This window comes from Aspergillus sclerotioniger (assembly GCF_003184525.1).
Source record: "Aspergillus sclerotioniger CBS 115572 chromosome Unknown BO94scaffold_18, whole genome shotgun sequence".
NCBI classification, from domain to species: domain Eukaryota; kingdom Fungi; phylum Ascomycota; class Eurotiomycetes; order Eurotiales; family Aspergillaceae; genus Aspergillus; species Aspergillus sclerotioniger.
In genome coordinates, this window is record NW_020291008.1 from 730,540 (window position 1) to 749,169 (window position 18,630).

General features: G+C 58.0%; 4 protein-coding genes across 4 annotated transcripts; 2 read left to right on the forward strand and 2 right to left on the reverse strand.

Moving 5' to 3' along the window:
- Window positions 1–93: 93 nt before the first annotated feature.
- BO94DRAFT_519510 (MDR family MFS transporter) lies at window positions 94–1,849 on the forward strand. The gene is made up of 2 exons (XM_025610073.1): window positions 94–171; window positions 226–1,849. Exons 1-2 carry the CDS (start codon window positions 100–102, stop codon window positions 1,789–1,791), a joined length of 1,638 nt encoding a protein of 545 aa, XP_025466370.1. The 5' UTR covers window positions 94–99; the 3' UTR covers window positions 1,792–1,849.
- A 244-nt stretch (window positions 1,850–2,093) lies between these two features.
- On the reverse strand, window positions 2,094–4,503 carry BO94DRAFT_599432 (flavin-containing monooxygenase; the record flags this gene model as incomplete). The annotated part of the gene is made up of 8 exons (XM_025616321.1): window positions 2,094–2,573; window positions 2,654–2,804; window positions 2,879–3,008; window positions 3,073–3,109; window positions 3,174–3,676; window positions 3,743–3,835; window positions 3,892–4,079; window positions 4,133–4,503. The coding sequence occupies 8 exons, from the start codon at window positions 4,501–4,503 to the stop codon at window positions 2,094–2,096; spliced, it is 1,953 nt and encodes a 650-aa protein (XP_025466371.1).
- A 637-nt stretch (window positions 4,504–5,140) lies between these two features.
- BO94DRAFT_599437 (polyketide synthase) lies at window positions 5,141–16,963 on the reverse strand (the record flags this gene model as incomplete). Its single annotated transcript, XM_025616322.1, has 2 exons — window positions 5,141–11,363; window positions 11,865–16,963. The coding sequence occupies 2 exons, from the start codon at window positions 16,961–16,963 to the stop codon at window positions 5,141–5,143; spliced, it is 11,322 nt and encodes a 3,773-aa protein (XP_025466372.1).
- Window positions 16,964–17,292: 329 nt separating this feature from the next.
- Window positions 17,293–18,415, forward strand: BO94DRAFT_599438 (zinc-binding alcohol dehydrogenase family protein; the record flags this gene model as incomplete). Its single annotated transcript, XM_025616323.1, has 2 exons — window positions 17,293–17,819; window positions 17,887–18,415. 2 exons carry the CDS (start codon window positions 17,293–17,295, stop codon window positions 18,413–18,415), a joined length of 1,056 nt encoding a protein of 351 aa, XP_025466373.1.
- Window positions 18,416–18,630: the final 215 nt, after the last annotated feature.

The window sequence follows — 18,630 nt, forward strand, 5'->3', positions numbered from 1 at the left end:
AGCCCTGACTCAGGTAGGATCCCTGCATCAAGTCCGTATAAAAGTGAATCCCAAGCATCGGTCTGGTCTCCATGTAATTCAGTAACACTGTCACTCATCATGTCCAAAAAATCCCTTCCTTCCCCGCCGATGGACAACCCGCCACCCGTTAAAAAAGGCTGGCGGTTCTGGGTAAGCTTTTCTTAAGCGTCTCCCAGCTACATGATCACATCTAACCCGGAACAGGCCATATTTGCAGCTCTCACCGTCACCTCGTTACTCTCCGCATTAGACGCCTCCGTCATCTCCACGGCCCTGCCCACCATCGTCCAGGACCTGAACTCGGGCGATTCCTACGTGTGGATCTCCAATGCATACATGCTCACCATGGCCGCATTCCAACCCCTCTACGGCCAAACCGCCAACATCTTCGGCCGTCGCAGCTTGACCATTCTCTCCGTCGTTCTGTTTGCCGTCGGCTCCGCCGTCTCAGGATCAGCCAAGAGTACCGGAGCCCTCATCGCCGGCCGTACCATCCAAGGCCTCGGCGGCGGCGGCATCAACGTCCTGGTCGATATCATCGTCAGTGATCTGCTCCCGCTCCGCGAGCGGCCCAAATACATGGGCGTCATCTTCTCCGTCTTCGCCGTCGCCCTCTCCCTCGGCCCCGTCATCGGTGGCCTCATGACCCAACGCGTCACCTGGCGCTGGATCTTCTACCTCAACCTCCCCATCTGCGGTGCCGCACTCCTCCTCCTCGTCCCCTTCCTCCACGTCAACTACAAGAAAGACTCCATCCGCAACATGCTCCGCCGCGTCGACCTCATCGGTAACGCCCTCCTCATCGCCTCTGTCGTCGCCATCCTCCTAGCCCTAACCTGGGGCGGCACCGTCCACCCCTGGTCCTCCTGGCGCACCCTCGTGCCCCTGATCCTCGGACTCCTCGGCCTCATCTCCTTCCTGGCCCTAGAAGCCTCGACTCTCCTCCCCACCGACGAACCAACCATGCCCCTCCGCCTCTTCGGCAACCGCACCTCCCTCGGTGCCTTCGGCCTCACCTTCATCCACGCCATGCTCACCTACTGGATCACCTACTTCCTCCCCGTCTACTTCCAAGCCGTGAAAGAAGCCTCCCCGATCCGTTCCGGCGTCGACCTCCTCCCCAGCGCCGTAACCGGCATCCCATTCGCCATTATCGCCGGCGGCGGTCTCTCCACCATCAACCGCTACCGACCCTTCCACTTCGTCGGCTTCGCCTTCCTCGTCATCACCTGCGGCCTCTTCACCCTCCTCGACGCCTCCTCTTCCGAGGGTGACTGGGTCGGGTTTCAGATCCTCGGCGCCGCAGGCGTCGGCACTCTCCTCACAACCACCCTACCGGCCCTCCAAGCGCCCCTGTCCGAGGCTGACGTTGCCGTCGCCACAGCCACATGGGCCTTTCTCCGCAGTCTGGGCGGCATCTGGGGCGTGGCTATTCCGTCTGCAGTGTTTAATAGCCAAGTCAATTGGTTACTTCCGTCGAGGTTGAGCGGAGATCCAGACTTACAAGCTCGTCTGGCGAACGGGGGTGCATACGAGCTGGCCACCAAGTCCTTCATAACCTCCCTGAATGATCAGCCGAGGGTCAAGGCCGCTGTGGTGGGCGTGTATGTGGATAGCCTGCGCATTGTGTGGTATGTTGGTCTCGCGTTTGCTCTTCTGGGGTTTTTGGTGGCGTTTGTGTTGAAGGAGGTGCCGATGCGGGAACATCTGGAGACGGAGTTTGGGTTGCAGGAGGAGAAGAGGAGGGAGGTGGAAGAGGGGAGTGATTGATTTTGGGTTTGTCTTTACAGACAGAGAGAGTATGTGTGTGCGTGTGTGTTTACTAGATGGGTTGATTAATATATTGGTATTGCATTGCCCTGGGGGTATGCCTTTCATGGTAATACGTAGAATGACATTTTATGTCTAAAGACTCTGAAACAGAGATATATGTTTTGGTAGGTGGGTCTTACAGGTGGGAAAATTACCAAAGAGGCTAGAATTCCTGTCTAGATAGTCATCCTTTCCATATGCTAATCCCCTTATACATCAGAGCTACCACTAGTATAGTATAGTATATATAGCAACCCAACCTACCCAGACCCGCCCTCCACCTCCTCCACCACCGGCGGTAACAACATCTCAACATCCCACTCCGAATCCTCAGCCCTAATATACGGCGCCACATCCACCTCCAACCCCCTCCGAAACCCCTCCTCCAAGACCGTCGTCCCATTGCCCAAAAACGCCCACATATTCCCTTCCTTCCCCTGCCCCGTTTCCTCCTCCTCCTCCTCCTCCCAATACCTAATCCGATAATCCTCCCACCGCGGCCTCTTCAACGACTTCAACAAATGCGGCATGCTCCCACACCACACATAGACTCTCCCATCCGCCGTATTCCGTTTATACCATGACCGACAGGGTTCCGCCCAGATGGATTTCTGGGCATGCCAGGCATCAATCCATCGGTTGAGAGCGGTGGTGGGGTGTTGGCGCACCTCGAGGGAATGGAGATGCTCGGTTTGGATTTTATGCACGCATTGCAGGGCGTAGCTGATTTGGGTTTCGTGCTGGGAGGGATTAGGTTAGGTGGGAAGGGGACCTTGGAGCAAAGTGTGTGGGGGTAAGGGCTGGGAAAGGGGGGACTTACAGATGGTAAGGTACTTCCTTGGTTCCAGTTCCCGCGGGGTCCGTTGATCACAAAGTAATTGGGGAATTTGGGGCCCGTGATGCTGAGGTACAGGTTGGGGGTTTCGCGCCATTCGTGTTGCATGGGGGTGTTGTTGCGGCCGATGACGGGGCTGGGTTGGTTGGTTAGTTGGTTGGTTAGGAGATGGGTGGTTAGGGAGAGAGGAGGAATGGGGGGTGGGGTTACAAATGGGGCGTGAATTGAATGTCGAATCCCGTGGCACAGACAATTATGTCGAACTTGTACTCGGTGCCGTTTGCTGTTCGGAGACCTTGTTCAGTGAAGCTGGCGAGGTGGTTACGGTCGAGGGTCACGTCTAGCATCGTTAGTATTAGGGTTGGTTGATATGTGTCTCTTATCGGGGGAAGGGGTAGACATACGGGGTTTTTGGAAACATTGTAAAAACGTGTCAGATGGCTGTGACTGTGATTAGTATTGAACTCTGAACCCTCGTGGGCGTGGAATATAATAATCAACATACGGTAATGCGCCGACATCCTGGGGACCAGGTAGGGAGAAACGCATCCCGGAGGCCCCGATTACCCTCGCCCCCGAGCTGCGCCTCAACAACTTGACGCATCTGCTGCTTGAGCATCTCATTCAGCGGACTACCGCGCAGAAACCCCGGAAATAGGTGAATGATGGAGCTTTCAAGCTGCTTGCGGTAGGCGAGCAGTGCCTGCGGGTTGTCGCGGAAGAGCTGCAGTTCCTCGGCCACGTAGTGATGTTTGCCGTAGGCAGCGGCGGGCATGCCGGCGGGATGCACGGGGTCGACGTTGAGCACGTTGGGGATGATCCAGGTTGGGTTACGCGCGAAGCATACCAGTGAGGCTGCGTCATCGACTAGCTGGGGTAGAACTTGCACGGCGCTGGCCCCGGAGCCAATCACCGCGACGGATTTGCCTTTCCATTGAATGTCTGGGTCCCAGTTGGCTGTGTGTACGAGGGTGCCGCGGTATTGCTCGAGGTTGGGAATATCGGGGTCTGTTAGGGTTGGGTTGGGTTAGTGGAAGGCAGCGAGCGAGGGAGGGAGGGAGGGAGGGATCCAACATTTCCATTTGTTGACAACACCACTTCCGTTGATTAGAACATGGCACCAATCGGTGAATCGCGAGCCATCCTTGCGCTCTAATTCGACCTCCCCTGCATGGAACTGTGTTAATGACATGATGCCTTCCAGGAGGGTTGGGGGGGATCACATTGTCCTTTGGCATCGTGCCAGACGATGCCGCGCACGGTAGTATTGAAGCGCATATATTTCTGCAACTGGTGCTTCTCGTAAAAGCGAACAAAGTACGCCTGGATCTCCTCGCTGGGGGAGAAGAAGGAAGACCAGTTCGGATTGGGGTCGAAGGAGTAGTTGTAAATGTGGGAGGGAACGTCACAGCTAGAACGAGTGAGCATTGATGAGGGCTGGAAGGAAAGAAGAAAAAGGCATACGCGCAGCCTGGATAGCGATTCTCCAGCCAGGTCCCCCCGATGGTGGCGTTCTTCTCATAGCAGACCAGTTCGTAGTTGGTCAGCATTCGCTCGGCCTTGTAGGCTGCAAACAGGCCGGCCGCACCCGCCCCGACATGGATGATGCGGACTGCGTGCGGTTCAGAATGGTATCGATCGGGAATGGGAATGGGAATGTCAGCGAGGGTTTCCTCCAGGGGCTTCTTCTCGTTGCTGAGGGGACGGGGAAGAGATTGACTGGTTGCAGGAGTCGAGGGAGTCAGGGCTTTCCACGAAGGGGGAGGAGGGGTGGTGTTGTCGGAGCCCCGACTCTTGGCCTGGTCTCTGGCACAGGATGACAGAATGTTTCCCATGATGGGTGGATGATGGGGGAATGAGGGATGTGTATGGGTGTGTTGTCTTTATAGGAATGAGACGGTCGGTGGATTGTCGGTGGGTTTCGGGGGTCGGTCGGATGATATAAAATGGTCCGAGACGAGTCAATCGGACAGTGCAATGGAGATACAATGGACATGGCAGCTGCGATAATAGTGCGACATATGGGATATAGATCAAAAACTCGCACTCCGGGCAGACGTTGCGCACTAGAGTTATAATCATGTCTGCATCACCTGCCTCTTCTATACAGAAGCAACCCTCCGTACTTTAAATCGTTCTTTTCTTATTAATGGTTGATAGACCACTATTAAAAGTGTCATTAATCCAATAAAAGTATCCTTAGACCTATAATAATAAACACCTACATTTCTATTATTTTCACTTGAATCAAAATTTACCAAACCCTAATCGTTTCTATATAACTCAGAACTTGTATATCTTTGAGACTAGACATGTAGACAAAGAGCAGCGTTTGGTCATAAATAAAACTGAAACAAGTAGGCATCACGTTAGACATATCCTGGTCTGCTCCAGATGCACACCCTATCACCCAAACCCCTACAGAACAAAAACCACCACACAATAAAATATACACAAGAACCACTCAACATATCACCCCCGTCTCACCACCGGCAGCATCACCCGCTGTCCCCTTCCCAACATACTATCCAAATAATCCGCCACCAGGGGCAACAATCCCTGCGCGCGAGCCAGTTCAATCCAAACCTCAAGCGGGCGTGTCTCGAACACAACCCCCCCATGTACCTCTTCCAGATACTCCCTCAGACGAAACGGAGGAATCTTCACTTCGCTACAGTGATGCACGAACCGCACCGTCGACACTGCCTCTGACCCCAACTCCAACTCCACGGCCATCTGTACAATCTCCCCAGCCACATCCCCCACCGGCACCAAGTCCAGCGCCCCGCCCACAGTCTCCCCATCCAGTGCCGGAACCGCCTTCAGCAAGCCGGAATAATGCACCAGATTTGCCATCAGATCGGTGGCCGGCGCCCCAACGCCCACGAGACTGGTCGGTCGATGGATGCACACCGGGAGTCCTCGGTCCTGGCATACCCGTTCCAGGAAGCTTTCGCTGACCCACTTGGACGCGGCGTAGCCATCCGGACTGTCCGCCGGCGGGGGATACTCTGACACGGAGGTCTCGGCGAGAGGCGTGTCCAGGTCGTTGTGCGGGACAAAGTGGGCGATCGAGGCCGTGGAGATGAAGTGGATGGGGATAGTCCGCGGGAGGGCAAGTTCCACTAGTGAGCGGACCGATAGGACATTGGCGGGTCGGAGGGTGGTGTATGTCTTCAGGAAAGAGACATCGGCGCCGTTGTGGATGATCAGATGGGCGGTGTTGGCGAGGGTGCGTTGCGTGGTTGCCGCGAGGCCGAGGTCGCGGTCCTGGAGATCGCCGGGATGGATGATTATTTTAGGGCTGCGGACTGACAGGGATTGGCGGGTGTCATGCTTGCGGACGGCGATGCAGTGAACGCGATGCACGCGGGGATGATCGACTAGTTGCTGCAGCAGGTGGCGGCCCAGGAACCCCGTCGCGCCGGTGAGGATGACGATCAGCTGGTCGTCACGGCTGGTGGGTTGATAGGCGCTGACTGTGCTCGGGAGACCATCGCAGAGAGAGTTGAGCTCCCGATCCCAGTCGATGAGGGAGGTGCTGGTGACGGTAGAGGACGAGGCGAGGCGTTGGGCCATGCCGCGGAGGGTACTGGCCTGGAACAGCTCGGGCAGGCCCAGTGACGTGCCAAAGGTCGTGGCTAGTACGGCCTGGAGACGCAGAAGTAATAGTGAGTTTCCCCCCGCCTGGAAGAAGTCGGTATCGAGCCCAATGGTGAGCGAGGCATGAGCGGTGGATGACGGTGGTAGGACCTCCTCCCAGGCCCTCTTGACCTGCTGTTCCGTCTCGTCTAGGATAGTCAGACCGGAGTCTGGGGTTGGAGACCACCCAATGGGAATGGGCAGTTGGTCGATGGCCCGACGGTCCCTCTTCCCGTTAGGGTTCCGGGGCAGGTCGTCGACGGGGACCAGGCAGGCCGGACGCATGTAGCTGGGAAGAGGCAGGCGCTGACGAAGCTCCTCGAGGTAGGCCGTCCGGTCTGACGGGGCAAAGTCAGGGACGAAGACAACAAAGGCCACTAGAGCCTGCGCGGTGCCTTGAACGGACACAGCTGCGTCGAGGAGGGTCGTGGACGCCTGCGCCAGGATAGTCTGGGCGATGTCCTCCAACTCGATGCGAATGCCCCGGATCTTAATTTGGCTGTCGCCGTCCAGACGACCCAGGAAGTGTAGGGTCCCGTCTTCTGCCATGCGGCCCTGGTCTCCGGTACGATAGACAGTCATCAAGGAATCCAGGGGGTCGGGCACAAAGCGACGGGCTGTCTCCCCGGGCTTGTTAAGATATCCCACCGCCACCCCGATGCCCCCGATGCAGATCTCGCCTGGAGAGCCCGGGGGGACTGGCTGCAGGGAGGCGTCCAAGATGGAAACTGTGTATTTGGGTAGGATCTGGCCCACGGAAGTTTCATCCTCGCCGTCGGTAGAGTAGGACACCAGACCCCGGCTGCAGGACAAGGTGATCTCTGTTGGACCGTAGACATTGATGAGCTGCAAGTCCGGGAGCTCTAGACGCCTGAAGGCGCGGCGTAGCTGAGGAGATATCTTCTCACCCCCGGAAAAGGCCAGTCGCCATGAGACGCAGCGACGAAGGGTTGCTGCGGCATAGTTGAGGAGGGCCAAGTACTCCGAGGGTACGAATTCGGTATAGGTGACGCTGTGGGTGAGCATCAGCTTGGCCAGTTGGGCTGGGTCTCCGCGGGCCTCTTGCGGGACGGTCACGACGGTGCCGCCGTTGGCTAGAGCGATGAACATCTGCTCGAGCGACATGTCAAATCCGAGCGAGCTCTGCTGCAGCACGACCTCGCGGTGCACGTCGTAGAGGCTTGTGATGGCGGCGATCTGGTTGACGAAGCCGGCATGTGTCAGCAGCGCACCCTTTGGCTGTCCGGTCGAGCCGCTGGTGTAGAGGGCAAAGGCAGGCTGGCTGCCCACCGCACGGTTGGGGATCGATGTGTCACCAAGACCAGCCGTTTGGAACTGCGTGACATCGACGACGGGGATGTTGCTACTTGCCAGATGACGGGCCTGCTCGGCCGCCGCGTCGACAATGATCACCGCTGGCTGACAATCTGAGACAATGGCCCTCAAGCGCTCCGGGGGATTGCGGAGGTCAAGGGGCACGTAGATATGGCCCAGGCGCATGATGGCTAGCAGAGTACAGACCACATCCGGGCCGGGGTGCATCAGCATGGCCACGTAGCTGTTGTGGGGGATGGCCAGTTCCTCAAAAGCATGGCATATCTGCATAACTCGACGTGCCATCTGCTTGTAGGTCAACACCCCCCCAGACCCGTCGATAATGGCGGTGGACTCCGCGTGGGTGGTCCAGATGTCCTCGATGCGATGAGCGAGAGTCTCGGGCCAGGCAACTGCCAGCGGGGGACCCTGATGGACCGCTCGGGGAGGGTCAATGGTGACGGAGGGCTGAGAGATGGGAATCGACGGGTCGGCAACCAGCTGCTCCAACAAGGCCTGATAGGACTGCATTAGCTGGCGGGTTTCCCGGGGCCCATAGAGATATCGGTGCGTGGTGAAGGACACCAACGTGACGTCCTCGGGAGTCTCGGTGACGTCGACAGTCAGGTCATACGGATTCCCGGAACCCAGTGCGCGAGTCCATTCGATATAACCCTCGCCAAGTGGCGTGTGATAGGAGTCCCCCATGCGATAATTCAAGGCCACCTGAAACAGCGGGCTGTGTTGAGCGGATCGGGGCACTTGGAGATGCTCCAGGAGGAGATCAAAGGGCACGCGCGAATTCGCCAATGCACCTAACACCTGGTCACGAGTCTGACGGACCAGCGTGGTGAAGGGCTGATGGGGTTCGGGCTGAAAGCGTATCGGTAGGAGATTGAGGACGAATCCCAGCGTCTGCAAATCAAGCGGATCCACGCGATTAGCGTCCATGATGCCGATGCTGAAATCGTCCACGGCCAAGGTTTGTGTGACCAAGACCGCCAGAACAGCCAGGTAAAAATGGAACGAGGTCATCTGTAGCTGGGAGCTTCTCGTGCGGACCACCTGAGCCAGCTGATGGTCGAGACGGATATCGAAGGTCTCAGTGTCGTACGCCGTGAGGATCTGGCGAGAACTGACCCGAGCCCCAGGGAATAAGGGTACGGGCTCCAGCAGGCAACCGGCATATCGGTCAGCCCAGTAACGCAGCTCACTTCCCAGGCGAGCCGGCACCCGCTCGTTTCGTTGCTTGACAGCCATATCAATCACCTGTTGGGGCGCAGAAGGCAGATTTCGTGCAGTATATGCCTGGTGCAGGTTCTGCAAGAAGAGGAGCCAGCTTACCCCGTCGAGGGCAATATGATGGTAGCCAAAGAGAATCCGATGCACCGAGTCCGGCGAGGTCAGCACAACCACCTTCATCAATTGGCCCTGTTCCAGATCAAACTCGTGCCCTCGTAAGGCCTTCAGTTCCGCATCCAGCTCGGACGTGTCGGAAATGTGTTTCTGCTTCAAGACGATCCCCGACTTCAAGTTCACCCTCTGGGTGGCGGTACCCTTGCCGGGGGCGATGTAGAAAGAGGTGCGTAGGGTCTCATGTGTGTGGGAAACGAGGTGGAGCGCCGCCTTCAGACGGTCGATCTCCAGGGCACCGTGCAGGGTGCCGGCGAAAACGACGTTATAAGTGGATTTATCCTGTAGAAAAACACTGGGGAAGTAGAGCCGGGCCTGAGCATGAGTCAACTCACCCGTCCGCTCGTATGGAGAAGCCCCGGGCTCGTCGTCGCGAGAGGTTTCCGAGTCAGTTTCGGCAGGGGTTTCAATAGCGTCCGAGTTGGATGCCGTCCCCGAACCAGCGGACAAGGCGTGGGCTGGAGACAATGCGGCCTGAGCCTGATTCCAATCGGGCAGCTTGGCCAGGACATCCTTACACAGATCCGACAGGGAGGCACCACCCAAAACGCGAAGCACAGGAATGTCGACAGCCAGCTCCTTGAGGAACCACGAGCGAATCTCCACGGCCACGAGGGAGTCAATCCCCAGGTCCATTAAGGGCCGCACGCGATCGATGCTGTCGTCGGAAACCTGCAGGATAAGTTGAAGCTTTCTTGAAAACCCAGCCTCCAGGATGCCGAGCGCCTGATCGTGATCCACGTCGAGAGCCAACTGGGTCCGCAGGCTCTGAGCGGAGGAGCTTTGCGCGCGGGACTCGCCAGCAGGCCCCCCTTGTCCGTTTCTGGACTCCTCCGCGTCATCGTAGGTATAATGCGCAAACCGAGGGTTCCGATGCCATGGGGCAGTTGCCTCCTCCCGCGACAAATTGGTCCGTTCCAGCCCTGTAATCAAGCCGGGAGGATGGTCTGAGTCGGGGTGTCCAGCGCGAACAGCCTCGGCGAACATGTGGTGGAAGTCCGGCTCGGACAAGGACATGTAGCGATAGCGCTTCAACTGAGTTTCGTACTGTTCCCCCGTGCGGGCCACATAGCCCACGCCCAGAAGCATGCCAATGTCCAGGATCGAGGCCGCGAGGCCGCGATTGCGCCGCTGAGCAGCGAGAGTAGCCATGAACATGTTGGCGGCTCCGTAGTTGGCCTGGCCGCGGTTGCCAATGACGCAGGCCAGAGAGGAGAAGAGGACGAAGAAGTCCAGGGGAGTGTCGGAGAAGAGCTCGTCCAGGTTCTGGCTGCCCTGGACCTTGGGCCGCAGCACAACCTCAAAGTCCGTCCAGGTCATATTGTCAAACGACCGATCCCGGAGCACCATGGCAGCATTGGCCACGCCCGCAATCGGGGGCATGGTGGCGCGAATGTCCTCGTAGACGCCGCGCAGGCTGGCCTTGTCGGTGATATCCAGAGAGAACACGCGGACTTGGACCCCGGCGCGCTCTAAACTGGAGATTTCCATCGAATCGACTTGTGGATTCCGACTGGCTATCGCCAGGTACCGAGCCCCGTGCTGGGCCATCCAGTGACATAGAGACAGTCCCAATTCCCCCGTTAGACCGACGAGGAAATACGTCTTGTTATCCGCAAAGAGACCCCGTGCGTCCAGGGGCTGGACCGGCACTGGTAGTGTGGAAGGTCCTGTCCAGTCAATGACCTGTAGACCGGCCCATTCACCAGCATCCTGGACTAGGGTTGGCACCGGCACTGGGCCGGGAAAGCCGATTGCTGGGACATCAAGCTTTAGATCAGGGCTTTGACAGAACTGGCTGGCGAAAGCACGTAGTGTGACCCAGTCCATTGGTATAGCAAGCGGAGTGTTATTGCGATAGACCGGGATCTCTCGCACTTTAGCCCCATCATTGTGTGCCACCCGGCGCAGGTGAACATCGAGAGCAGGGTAACGTTTGCTATCGAGATGGACTAGGGTTTGGATTCGGGTGGGTTTGATCCGGCCGATATCCCGCTCCGTGCTGTAGGGGTGAATGTAGGTCTGCTGCGCGACATCCGGTGACAAGGTGCTCATGAACACGGGGATACCTCTTGTCCTGGCTGTCGCTTCGAGGACAGGTGCGAGGTAGTCATCTGCACCGTGCACCCAGATGGTGCCATCTGTACTGGATTCACCCTCCAGGATCACCTCCGCCAGCAATTGTCGCATCAGATACTGCAGCATCCCATCATCCGGCGACGGTCCCCCCAAGGGAAAGACATCGGCCTTCGGCACGCGCAGCCGGGAGCGATTAGACCCCGACAAGGTCAGCACGGCACGGTTTGAGGCAACCAGCGTCCCGACACTGACCACAGCCGGGCACTGTTCCTGGGTGAGAAAGGGCATCAGGGCTGAGTACTGGACCTGAATGTCCACGAGGTCAGGGTTCACAGATACTGCCGGGCCCGGAACCTCGTGCAGGGCGAATGAATTGGGTTCAGTGGGAATCAGCTCGAGAGTCGTCGTCCTTGCGGAGACATTCTGGGTGATGAGCCGACGGTCTGCATTGAGACGGTTGTTGAGGGCTTCATCTGGAAGGATGCGGGGAATCAGCGTGGCGCCCTCCTCCAGCACGACCTCATGTTCGTTACTCCAGAGGATATCCTTGAATCCGTCCTGATCCAGAGCCACCATCCGGAGCAGCGTCTCGGCATACAACATGGCAGACTGGAAGGGATGCGCGTGCGGTGCATCATGGTCGAGGAACTGCAGACACACGTGGGGTGACTCCAGAAGCACGGAACGTCCCATGCCCACGAGCATGTTGGCCCATGGGTTGTCTGCTCGAGTGCCGTGCGTAATCCACAGAAGATACTTGGCCTGGACAAACAACGTCTGCATGCCCTGGAACCGGGCCTCTGTCATGTCGCGGAAGGTGGGCTGGTCCAGCTCCGCCAGACAGAGGACCGCGCTGTCCGGTGGAACGTTGGAGGCGCTCACAGTGTTTAACTCTGCAACTGCAGTTATATGCTCAGCAAAAGGGCGGAGAATGCCTCGCAGGCGTTGGACGATGCGAGTCAATTCCAGTGTCCCCTGGCCACCCACCACCAGGAGGTGACCGATGCGAGGAATGGTATCCGGATACGCCAGAGGGAGACGAAGAGCACTGATCCGGTGGTCGACGGCCTGCGTGCTCATCACCGAGCACATGTACTTGTCGGGGTCATCAAAGTCCCGACACACGGTATCAATGCCCGAGAATCCGCTTTCCTCCAGCAAGACATTCCATTGCGCCTCCGTGATGGTTGGATGGCAGGGCCGGCCATCGGCACGCCCTAACCACCAGCCCGGCAAGCCCGACATGACGAACTGGGGGCGCAACGTGTTGCTCGTGATCTCCAAAAGGAGGAGGTATCCGCCGGGCTTGAGTAGCTGGCGGCAATGACGCATCGTGTCTGCCAGACTCTTGGTCGCATGGAGGACGTTGGAGGCGATCACCACGTCGAAGGAATGCGGGGGAAAGCCCTGGGGCTCGGGATCTCGCTCAATATCTAGCGTCTTGAATCGCATCTTTCCGCGGTGCTCATGGAACATAGACTGGGCCTTTTCGAAGAACCCCGGCGAGATATCAGTGTATGTGTACGACAGGAACTGGCTGGACAGCCCCTGCAAGACATTGACTGTGGCTCCACCCGTACCGGCACCGATCTCGAGCGCATGAAGCCGGGGGTATCGATGGGAGATTTGCGATACCATAGTCCGGAGACGCTCGTTGGCGAGGTCGAACCCGAGACCGAATTTGTAGAGTCGATTAAGCATGTCATTCTCCATCATCACCTGTAGGATGGGAACCTTTCCACGGACGATGGCGGGGAGAGCCTCTCCGACGGCAACGATGATCTCTAGGTCAATTTGCCCTGGGTGCGTGCGCGTCCAGGCCATGATATCAGCCCGTGTATCGCTCGCCCACTCGGGGCGCACTCGAGAGTGACGGCCAGACTCTACCATCGGGAGCAGATGATCGCGTGTCCAATCCATCAGGCACCGGAACTGCCATTCCATAGCCGGGATCTCCTCTGGCGCGATTGTCTGTCGCAGCTGACGCAAATAAAAGTACGAGGCTCGCTCACAGAGGTCGACCAGCGCATGCTCGCGCGGGGACGCCTCCGTATGGCCGACAGACAGCACGGCGGTGGATATGTCCGGTTGCCAAACGGTATGGGAGAAGAGAAGCCTATCGTCCTGGGGGGATACGTTCGCGAAGGAAGAGCACGTAATGGCCTGTACCTGGATCTCTGGATGATCGTCTGCCTCGCAGAAGATATCGACATCGCCGCAGATGATCTTAGCTGAGGCAGATCGCAAGTGGCAGTCCGCTACCAGCAACCCTGAGGATTCGTGTCGGGAGACGCGCTCGCACGGCGTTCCTATCACCACCCTCTCGATACTGGTGGGCAGGTAATACGTCCACAAACGACTGTCTCCGGGAGCGCAGAATGCGGCGAACAACCCATGGAACGCGGCGTCCAACGTGGCGGGATGAACCCTCCAGGGGGAGGCCTGTTGGCGTGGCATGGTGACGGTAGCCACGTTGAGTCGGCGGCGAACGGAGTCCACGAGGAAAAGACCTGAATAACGGAGGCCGATGTCCTGCAAGGAGGCATACAGTCGGGCCGGCTTCAGGGAAGTCAACGGGAGTTGAGGAGGACATCGTGGGGGCAAGGACGCGGGATTAGGGCTGCCGAGGGTGATGATGGCGCGACCAGAGAAGTTGGTTTTTTCGGCCTCGGTCACGCTGCCGTCGACTCCGCAACTGTAGCAGGTATATTCGGCTGTGAGTGAATGGTCGCTCCTAGCAACGCGGCGAATGACGAATGAGACATCCACGCCGCTGGAATCCTCCTCCAGGGTGATTGCCCGCTGGATGCGGAGATCCATCAGCTCCACCAGTTGCACTGACGACTCGCCCGCCAGATGCATACAGGCCTCGTACGCCATGGATACGTATCCTGCCGCGGGGAATAAGACCTGGCCTTGGAACTCGTGGCCCCGGAGCCAGTCCATCTCCTGGAGTCTCATGACATGGCGCCAGCGCATCTCCTGTCGATCGCCGTGTGTCCTGACCGTCCCCAGAAGCTCATGAATCGGGCGTGCACGAGTGCGGTACTCGCGCGATTTCCATGACTCTTTCCACAGCGGTTGCTGGTGGTCCCAAGCATAGCTTGGTAGATCCCTAGACACCGAGGGTACCGGGGCTTCACGGCCAACACACGCAGCACGGAATCCGGCAAAGTCTACCACCGGTCGAGTGGAGAGAAAGTGTTTCCAGATGAAACCTAGGGCGTCAGAGAAGATGAGAAAATCGTCGTCCCCTCGCTTGAGCAGGCCAGTGTATGGCAAGTCGACACCGGTAAGGGTCTTGATGGTTTCCGTGGCTGGTCCCTTGAGGGCAGGATGCGGTCCCAGTTCGAGGACCAGATCAAAGCAGTGCTCCTCGGTAATAGCACGCTCCAGGGCCTGGGAGAAAAGAACCGTCTGAACCATGTTGTTCACCCAGTATGGCCCCCAAAGATTGTCCGAGTCGTCGATGCTGCGTCCATCGCGCCCATGCACACTGGAAAACCAGTGGCATTCCTCCCGACCAGGTTTGACCTGAATGTTACAGCGGCGCAGTGATTCCAGGTATGGCGTGGCACAGCGTTCCATGTGGTGGGAGTGATAAGCGGTGTTGACCTTGAGCACGCGTGCAAATTGCTTCTCGTCATCTAGGAGGTGTTTTGCAACGTCAATTGCGTCCGCATCGCCGGACAATGTCACACTGGACCGAGAATTGCTGGCAGCTACTGAGATCCTACCCTGCAGTGGTTCGTTTTGACAAAACGATTGCGCGTCGGACAGGTTCATACCCACAGCCATCATTCGGCCGGCTTGTCCATCTGGGCCGCACGCCAGGTGGGCATGAACTCCACGATAGTACGCGATCCGAATGGCATCATCTGCAGTGAGGCGGCCTGCGGCATAGGCGGCAGCAATTTCGCCGGACGAATGGCCGAGCACGGCACCGAATGTGATCCCCGAGGATTGAAGAAGGTCCACGAGGCCGATCTGAAGAGCCGTGCACAGGGGCTGTGAGATGGCTGCCTCATGTACCCGGGAAGGATCAGCCGTAGGTTGCAGTTGAGAAGCCAGGGTCCAGTCGGGCGAGTCTGGAAGACAGGCAAGGGAGGCGTCCAGCGCCTGAATACACTCCTGGAACTGCCTGGACCGTGCATACAGACTGGCACCCATCGCCGGCCATTGTGCCCCTTGTCCAGTGAAGATTCCGAGAATCCGGACAGGTCGCTGATCTGTCACACTGATGGCTCGAATGGCTCCGGGGCCTGTATCAAGCAGTCGCTGGACGAGCTGGTCGGGACTTGAGCCGGAAAAACTGGCCTTGTAAGGGAATTCTGTACGCCGGGTCTGGAGAGTCCAGAGGAGGTCGGAAAAGTCCTCCAAAGTCTGCCGCTGCAATGTCTGAGCTAACGACGAGACGGCCACCTCCAGAGCCCGCTCGGAGTGCGCCGATACAGTCAGTGGACCACATGCCGTGGGGGTTGCTCGGAGCTGGGGGTCCGGTTCCTCCCAACTCTCGAGGATGGCATGTGCATTGGTCCCTCCAAAGCCGAAGCTGTTGACGCTGGCTCGCCTCGGACCTCCGCCAGGCACAGCTGGCCATGCTTGATTTTCGGTGGGTACCACCAAGTGTTGATAATAGGGCTCGATGGCCGGGTTCAGCCGTTGGAAGTGCATGTTCGCCGGTATCACACCGTGCCGCAGGGCTAGGGACGCCTTGAGAATTCCCGCCAGTCCTGCCGTGCCTTCGAGGTGACCGATGACAGTTTTGACAGACCCTACATACAGGGACTCTTCCTGCTCGGACGCCCCGGCCGTGTCGACTGGGAAAAAGACGTCGCGAATGGCTTTGGCTTCGACGGGGTCGCCTGCTAGGGTTCCAGTCCCGTGGGCCTCGAAATATTGACAGCGGCCCTCGGGCTTGGTACAGTCCAGGCCGCATCGCTCGTAGGTCGAGCGGATCAGCTGGGTCTGGGCCGCAGCGTTGGGCATTGTGATGCCGGGGGTGCGTCCGTCCTGGTTGACGCCCGTCTCGCGAATAATACATTCGATCCGATCATGATCTGCAATGGCCTGTCGTAGGGGCTTCAGGATCACCGAGGCCACCCCCTCTCCTCGCGCATATCCGTCGGCTTGCGCATCCCACATTCGGGATCGTCCTGTGGGAGACAACATATGTAGTTTCGATTCGAAGATGTACAATTCGGGACCCAGGATCAGGTTGACACCGGCAGCAACGGCGAGGGATGATTCCCCGGATCGCAGGCTCTGGACGGCCTGGTGAAGGGCCACGAGGCTCGAGGAACATGCGGTGTCGATGGTGACTGACGGCCCTCGCCAGTCGAAAAAGTAGGACACTCGGTTGGCCATGATACTTCGGGAGGTACCAGTGGCAAGGTATTGGGGGGTGCTGTCCACGTCTCGGAGCAGGACATCGTGGTAATCCGCGGTCATCTGGCCCACAAAGACCGCCGTGGAGGATGCCTTCAAACGCTGCATGGAGTAACCTGCTGCCTCGATGCCCTCATACACGGTTTCCAGCAGTAACCGCTGCTGGGGGTCCATGGACTCGGCCTCCTTCGGATGAATGTTGAAGAAGCGGTGATCGAACAAGCAAGGGTCTTCCTCCAGGAGGTACGATTGCATGACATTGGTGCTGCCATGGTATTCGCCGTTGGGGTGATAGAAGCCTTTGGGGTTGAATCGGGATGGAGGAATCTCCCGCAGGAGATCGTAGGGGTCTTGGAGCAAGTCCCAGAGCTTGGATGGAGAGCTGGCGCCGCCGGGAAACCGACAGCTGCTTCCCACAATGGCAATGGGTTCCGTCTGATAATCGGTCAGAGCATTCATCACGGGTGGTGCAGTGGAGTCCAAGAGAAACGGAGAATGGACAATGACTGGATGCTTGAGATCGAAAGCTCACTCTATCCAGATCTCTCCTTCATATCCTGATGAGGCTGTTCGGTGACTCACTTGGACCGGGGATCAACCCTCCGAGAATCCCCCGATGGGATCTGGATGATCCGACTCACCCCGACACTAGTCGGCGCATTCAGCTCTGCATGCGGCTGCCATTTGTCCCGGCACTGCAGCTGCCTATCCTAGACTACTTATTCGGATGAGGCAGTGTTCTCCAAGAGCTGTTGAGCACACCAACCCTCCGCTCAACGGACTCCCCAATGGACAACAAGAAACAAGAAGCCCTAGTTGCCTCAGGAATGGGCCGATACCTGCTGTCGCAGGATGTCCCCGTTCCTACCGTGAAGCCAGACACCATCCTCTGCCGTGTGGTTGCGGTTGCTTTGAACCCCGCCGACTGGAAGATGGTGGACTTCTCCGCCACCCCTGGTGCTGTCGGAGGGAATGACTTTGCCGGCGAGGTCATTGAGGTTGGGGAGGAAGTGACTCGATTTCACAAAGGGGACCGCGTGTTTGCCATGACTTTCGGCTTGAATCCCAATGGTAAGCACACGGGGGCTTTTGGACGTTATGCTCTGGCCACTGCGGATCTTGCGTGCAAAGTCCCCATGGGAATTTCATGGGAAGAAGCAGCCAGTCTGGGACTCGCCATTGGCACAGCGGGCACCGCTCTCTATCACGCGTTGAGACTTCCAATGCCCGACTCTCCTGCAAAGCAGCCACACTACGTGTTGATTTCCGGGGGTGCCACGGCTACCGGAACGGTGGCTATTCAGTTGCTGAAAGCGTGAGTCTCCTTGCATAGCCTTTCAACCGCTCCTCGAGTTCCCAAGTATATAACTGACCTTTGACAGCTCGGGTCTCACACCCATCGTGACGTGTTCCCCTAACCACCGAGAGTTGGTCCTGTCCCTCGGGGCAGAAGAAGCCTTTGACTACCAGTCCGCGACGTGTGCCACGGAGATCCGAAACTACACCAACAATACGCTCGAGCATGTCTTGGACTGCGTTACCGAGGCGGCCTCTATGACGCTGTGCTACGAGGCCATCGGGTCGGCTGGCGGCCACTATATTGCTCTGGACCCATTCCCTACGCATATCCAATACACCCGCCGGGATATCAAGGCCGAGTGGCTGATGATTTACTCGCTGTTTGGGGAACCCGTCAAACTTGACGGGGTTTATGGTCGACCTGCCCGCCCCCAGGACCGAGATTTCGCAGCCAAGCTGTTTCCCCTCGTGGAGGGCCTTTTGCATGAGGGCCGGTTGCAACCGCATCCGATAGAGATCCGCCACGGCGGACTGGGGGCCATCGAGAGAGGGATCGAGGAGTTGCGGAAGGGTCAAGTGCGAGGAAAGAAGCTGGCTTATCCGCTTGCGTGATCTGCGTGTGCTATAGATTTGCTATCATCATCGAAATCCCTGTACTGCAGAACTACTCTACATTGACCAGCACACTCTTGTAGAGCACACTTAGAGCGATGGTAACTGCAGCTGGTGTCCACCTCCGACGGCATTCGCCATATGTCTGGTAATTTGACCGGGCCGGTGCGATTGAGGAAGTATATCGGTGGATAACTGGACTCGGGTCAGCAAGA

Coding starts and splice junctions, on each gene's coding strand:
- BO94DRAFT_519510 (XM_025610073.1), top strand. CDS start 100: ATGTCCAAAAAATCCCTTCCTTCCCCGCCGATGGACAACCCGCCACCC. Junction 172..225: donor AAAAAGGCTGGCGGTTCTGG/GTAAGCTTTTCT, acceptor AACCCGGAACAG/GCCATATTTGCAGCTCTCAC.